The 6,465-nt window shown below is 43.0% G+C and overlaps 1 protein-coding gene across 1 annotated transcript; it reads right to left on the reverse strand.

The window, feature by feature from the left end:
- Window positions 1-1,581: 1,581 nt before the first annotated feature.
- Window positions 1,582-4,284, reverse strand: LOC120021809 (NEDD4-binding protein 2-like 1). The gene is made up of 5 exons (XM_038965660.1): window positions 4,164-4,284; window positions 2,750-2,877; window positions 2,532-2,620; window positions 1,941-2,029; window positions 1,582-1,754 (listed from the first exon to the last, which is right to left on the reverse strand). Exons 1-5 carry the CDS (start codon window positions 4,250-4,252, stop codon window positions 1,610-1,612), a joined length of 540 nt encoding a protein of 179 aa, XP_038821588.1. The 5' UTR covers window positions 4,253-4,284; the 3' UTR covers window positions 1,582-1,609.
- Window positions 4,285-6,465: the final 2,181 nt, after the last annotated feature.

Genomic DNA, 6,465 nt, shown 5'->3' on the forward strand with positions numbered 1-6,465 from the left:
GGTAAATAAAGGATAAATAAAAAATGTAATAAATAATTAAAGTGGCAATTACAAACTTGAGGAGAATTTTTAAACGTTGAATACACACGTTTTCATTTTCTGCCGTGAAGGAAAATTCTCTGCAACAAAAGACAAAGTGTGTGGATTCATGAAGAAGATGGAGGAAATGTGAAGATGGGGATAGAACCTGTTTCCAGCGGCTTGACACCTACCTTTCTACAGGTGACGTTGACAGAGATCATGTGGTGCAAATAATAAGTTTACATTAATCCAATCTCAACCGTGAGTTCAACTCCTACTTCCCTGACACTGAAAACAATTCTGCCCATCTTGACTGTGTGCGTAAACCTTTAATGACTGACAGTAGCAACAACAACATTCCTACCAGACTACAAGGTAATATTATGTATGTGTCCTCAGACTGTGGTCTGAAGATGAGGCGCTCAGAGACAAGTTACAAAGATCTGGTGTGATTTCTCCATGCCACTTTCTGGTCGTTCACATTTACAAAAACGTTGTAATAACCGTTACTATACCTTTCCTGACACTATTGTGTCGTCGAGAACTCCAATTTCCGTACAGTCAATTACAGTTCACATAACAGTTAGCTACTGACCCAAACATGGAAATGTAAACTAGGACCCAACTCCCCTAGGAAACCAGGGGACTCTCCTCTCGTGTCTGGCGTTGCACCGGCGAGTCATTATATGTTAGTGAGTGACCATCTTAGACAGCAGAACATACTGAAGGCACAAACAGAGCATTGTAGATGCAAACGTATGGAAAAGGGGGGGAACATTATTTTTTTTGTTTAAAGATCAGAAACGTAAGAACTCACTTTAGATTAATAGGTGTATTTCTACAGAGTTGTTGTGTGTAAAAGCACAGCCCCGTTTTCTGTCCTGTATAATGTTGTCATCATTATTAAAAAGAAACCGGGGTGTTTGGAAAAAGCCATGGGATGGTTTTTCAATACCGTCAATACCTTTAAAACTATTACTTAGAAGTTTTTACAATACATTTGAATATGTGTATATTTTTAAGTACTGTACAGGCTACTGTAGCCTGGTCCCAGATCAGTTTGTGCTCTTGCCAACTCCTATAGTTCTATGGCCACGCCGATGACAATAGCAGTTGGCGAGACAGCAACAGACATTTTGGTCATTTAGCAGACGCGACTTAGAGTCAGTGCAAGAATGACAAGTACAATTTTGGTATTTTATTAGGATCCCCATTAGCTGTTGCAAAAGCAACAGCTACTCTTCCTGGGGTCCACATAAAACATGAAACACAATACAGAATGACATAATACAGAACTTCATTAGACAAGAACAGCTCAAGGACAGAACTACATACATTTTTAAAAAGTCACACGTGGCCTACATATCAATGCATACACACAAACTATCCAGGTCAAATAGGGGAGAGGCATTGTACCGTGAGGTGTTGCTTTATCTGTCTTTTGAAACCAGGTTTGCTGTTTATTTGAGCAACATGAGATTGAAGTTCCATACAATAAGGGCTCTATATAATACTGTACGTTTTTAAAAATTTGTTCTGGATTTTGGGGAATTTGGGGGGGGGGGGGGGGGGGGCCAGCATGTCTTCATCACTGGACGTTCCATTCCTCTTCGCATTGCTCCCAGCGGTTTATGGAGTAGCTGTCGTTAAGTACATGCCAGATGTTGTAAGCGTCTTCCCAGCGAGCCTCAAAGGACCTGAACTTACGCTTGGGGATCTTATGCCTACAACAGCTATAGGAGGATAACGCAGCTTTTTTATCATTGAATTGATAACCAATGTATAATTTATAGATAAGTAATAACAATCTATTGACGGCTGTAAAACTGGTAAACAAGTATACAATCCTACCCCCAACGCACATTTACTGTGTGTACACTGTGAGAATGTAGGCTGTTAATGAAGAGGTTGTTTCTGACCTGTACAGCTTGTTGATGGAGATATAGTTCTGAGGATAGCCTTTAGGCAGCTCCATCATAGTGATGTAATATTCACCCTGTCGCATCCCCTGTGAGAAAGAATACTTTATTATGACATGAATCTGTTTAATTGGTCCGTCTGTCTGTCAGAAGACCAATTGGGATATTAATAACATTGTAAAAAGTAGTAGAAAGTGTCAGATTATCAACAACATGTCTAACCAAGAGGAAACTATCTGACTCCGCCTCTAGCACCACCTAGTAGGAAGTCATCTTGAAAAACCAGCTTCAACCAGTCTTGTAGTTAGTCAGATGCCGTTTAGGTTCTCAAGTACAAAGGATGTGACAATGACTAGAAAATAAGTGGAGCGTTACAAAAATAACATTGAAATGTCTCTGCAATGCCTGGTAGCTGGGACTAACTAAACTAGAACTCATACGCATATCAAACACACACACACACACACACACACACACACACACACACACACACACACACACACACACACACACACACACACACACACGCACACACACACACACACACACACACACACACACACACACACACACACACACACAGGTCCTCACCATGTGGATATAGGGCCACATCTCCCAAAGAGAAATGTTTGTGTTGTCAACGATGATCAGATCCACACCTCTGTTCAAGGCTTTAAAAACTGTCAAAACAAGCCAGAGTACCAGTACTTTAATGTTGAACAAACTATGTGTGTGTAATGACATTATGAGCAGATTGTTTCTGCTTTTGCCCCCAGCCACCCAAAAGGCTTACACCACCCAATACACACCATCCTCTCTATTCTGCTGATGGTTGCGTTGAAAGTTTCCTTTGGTGTAGTTGGTACTTTCATGGTACCTGTCAGTGGAGAAAATTTCTGCTTCCAGTCCAAGTCTTGCATATTCATCACAGAGGTTTCTGGAAAACAGAAGGAAATCATATCATTAGATATTTATATATTTCAAATAAAGTGTTTCAGTCTATTCAAAATTACAACCATCCTGGTTAAATGTGCCTTGAATTCTAAATAAATCACTGACAGTGTCACCAGCAAAGCATCCCCCCCCCCCCCCCCCCCATCACACCTCCTCCTCCATGCTTCAGGGTGGGAACCACACATGCAGAGATCATCCGTTCATCTACTCTGTATCTTACAAAGACACGGCGGTTGGAACCCAAAATCGCAAATTTGGACTCAGACCAAAGGACAGATTTCCATTGCTCGTGTTTCTTGGCTCAGGAAAGTCTCTTCTTATTATTGCTGTCCTTTAGTAGTGGTTTCTTTGCAGCAATTCGATCATGAAGGCCTGATTCACGCAGTCTCCTCTGAACAGTTGATGTTGAGATGTGTCTGTTACTTGAACTCCGTGAAGCATTTATTTGGACTGCAATCTGAGACTGGTAACTCTAAAGAACTTATCCTCTGCAGCAGAGGTAACTCTGGGTCTTCCTTTCCTGTGGCGGTCCTCAGGAGAGCCAGTTTTATCACAGCGCTTGATGGTTTTTGCGACTGCACTTGAAGAACATTTTCCAGATTGACTGACCTTCATGTCAGACAGATGGACTGTCTTTTCTCTTTGCTTATTTGAGCTGTTCTTGCCATAATATGGACTTGGTCTTTTACCAAATAGGGCAATATTTTGTATACCACCCTTACCTTGTCACAACACAACTGATTTGCTCAAACGCATCACGAAGGAAAGAAATTCCACAGTTAACAAGACACACCTGTTAGTTTAAATGCATTCCAGGTGACTACCTCATTAAGCTGGTTGAGAGAATTCCAAGAGTGTGCAAAGCTGTCATCAAGGCAAAGGGTGGCTACTCAAATATTAAATATATTCAGATTTGTTTAACTCTTGTTTGGTTATTACATGATTCCATGTATTATCTCATAGTTTTGATGTGTTCACTATTATTCTACAATGTAGAAAAGAGTAGAAATAAAGAAAAACCTCAGGAATGAGTAGGTGTGTCCAAACCTTTGACTGGAACTGTATATTTACAACAAAATGTATAAGGGGGATTGGAAATGATGCAGACAATTACATTGATAGAAGCCACAATCTTCAATATGAGCAATATTAAAAAAGTGTTTAGGTGATACTTCAGGAAATGAACCCACGATCTCAAAACAATACATATTTTGACAAAAAAGACTTGGGATAAGGCAGGCTCCCAAAAGTTTGGATTGATTAGCTTACTTTGCCCTCGTTGTCTTTCCAACTCCTGGCAAACCTCGAAGGATGATCAGTTTCTTCCTGCGTTGACTTTGTCTTCTCCCTCTCACCATTTCTCTTTTACTTCAGACTGCTTCACCACCAACTACAGTACACAGCACAACGGCAGCTGTACTCTGTTTACAAGACACGCCCTCCCACCCAAGAACTGAAACCGACACAATAAGTGAAACCAAACCCACATAACCGTTATGGATTTAAATCAGTCTAATGTCGATGCTGATTACCCGCAAGTAAATATTGTATAGCCCTGTCCGTATTTCGTAAGATTAGGTGCCATAAAATAGCTACTTGTCACTTTTATCAAATGATTTCAGACCAGTGAAGATTAAGGAAAGGAAACAGAAGGAGGGGAAGTTTCTTTAGACTAATGAAATATTGCCATAGTTCACTAGTGATGGGCCTTCCGATTATTTCGGTGAGCCGGCTCATTTGGCTTCGTTCACGTAAAAGAGCCGGCTCATTTGGCTCCCAAACGGCTCTTCGTTCAAAATTCTTAAAAATAGACATAGAACCATGACAAATTGCAAATCTCCCATGTAAATCCCAAATAGGTAGGCTACCAGTATGTCATAGTGAAATGCGCATTCAAATACATTTTTACCTGGTAAAATTATTAGATGGCCTGTAAAACAATGTCTTGATGTTTTTACTCACTGAAACAAATTTGCGTGGACCAGATTATTTGTGGTTGTTTCTGCAGTGAGGACACACCACTCTTTAGATAATGATTTGTTTTACATATCTACAGAAAAACCTTGTTTTGAGATCAAAAACCAAAAGAAATGGAGGAAATTATTCAAGAAAGATCCAGTGTAATATTGTAGCGATCTGTGTGTAGCTGGTGCAGAGGAGTCAGGCGCTGGACAGCAGAGATGAGTAACATAAAAACTTTACTCAATATTCTAATTTACATGTGGTAAATACCAAGCCCACAATAAACGGACCGACGTACATCAAACAATCACTCACAACAACCATGGGGGAAACAGAGGGTTAAATAAAGAACATGTAATTGGGGAATTGAAACCAGGTGTGTAAAATAAAGACAAAACAAATGGAACATGAAAAGTGGATCGGCGATGGCTAGAAAGCTGGTGACGTCGACTGCCGAGCGACGCCCGGAGGACGAGGCGCAGGGCGATCCGGATGGAGACAGTGGAAATACTGCAGCAATGAAGGGTCCAAAACGTCCTCCACCGGCACCCAGCATCTCTCCTCCGGACCGTACCCCTCCCACTCCACGAGGTACTGAAGGCCCCTCGCCCGACGCCTCGAGTCCAGTATGGCTCGAACAGCATACGCCGGGGCCCCCTCGATGTCCAGAGGGGGCGGAGGAACCTCCCGCACCTCAGACTCCTGGAGTGGATCAGCCACCACCGGCCTGAGGAGAGACACATGGAACGAGGGGTTAATAAGGTAATCGGGGGGAAGCTGTAACCTGTAGCAAAACTCGTTCAGTCTCCTCAGGACTTTGAATGGCCCCACAAACCGCGGGCCCAGCTTCCGGCAGGGCAGGAGGAGGGGCAGGTTTCGGTTCGAGAGCCAGACCCGGTCCCCCGGTGCGAACACCGGGGCCTCACTGCGGTGGCGGTCGGCGCTCGCCTTCTGACGCCTCACGGCCCGTTGTAGGTGCACATGAGCGGCGTCCCAGGTCTCCTCCGAGCGCTTAAACCATTCGTCCACCGCAGGAGCTTCGATCTGGCTCTGATACCACGGTGCCAGAACCGGCTGATACCCCAGTACACACTGGAAGGGGAGAGGTTAGTAGAGGAGTGGCGGAGTGAATTTTGGGCCATCTCTGCCCAGGGGATGAACGCCGCCCACTCCCCCGGCCTGGCAATACGACCGCAGAAACCTACCCATATGTCAGGACCCGGTGCGAGAAACAGTCACTAATAATCGTCAGAACCCAGAAGATGAGGCAGACACAGCAGTACTAGAGATGGTGGTTTAATTAAAGAATAAAATCTTCAGGCAAAGAATCTAAATCCACAATGTCCAAACATAAAGCCAAGAAGCACAAAATGGATATCCTCCAAAATACAAAGAAAACTCCACAAAGTGGTAAAAACAGCAGGGAAAAAACAAACCTCAAAAGACTACTCAAAAATACACAAGAACTAAACCAGAGAACCTCTGGAAAATCCAATAGGAGAATCATATGTTGAGAACAAGGCTTGGGCTGGGGCTGGGTGCTAACATACAAACACTGAGCAAGGAACTGAGGAACACACAGGGTTTAAATACTAACAAGGGAACGACA

Source organism: Salvelinus namaycush, chromosome 26 (genome assembly GCF_016432855.1).
Source record: "Salvelinus namaycush isolate Seneca chromosome 26, SaNama_1.0, whole genome shotgun sequence".
In the NCBI taxonomy this organism is placed as follows: domain Eukaryota; kingdom Metazoa; phylum Chordata; class Actinopteri; order Salmoniformes; family Salmonidae; genus Salvelinus; species Salvelinus namaycush.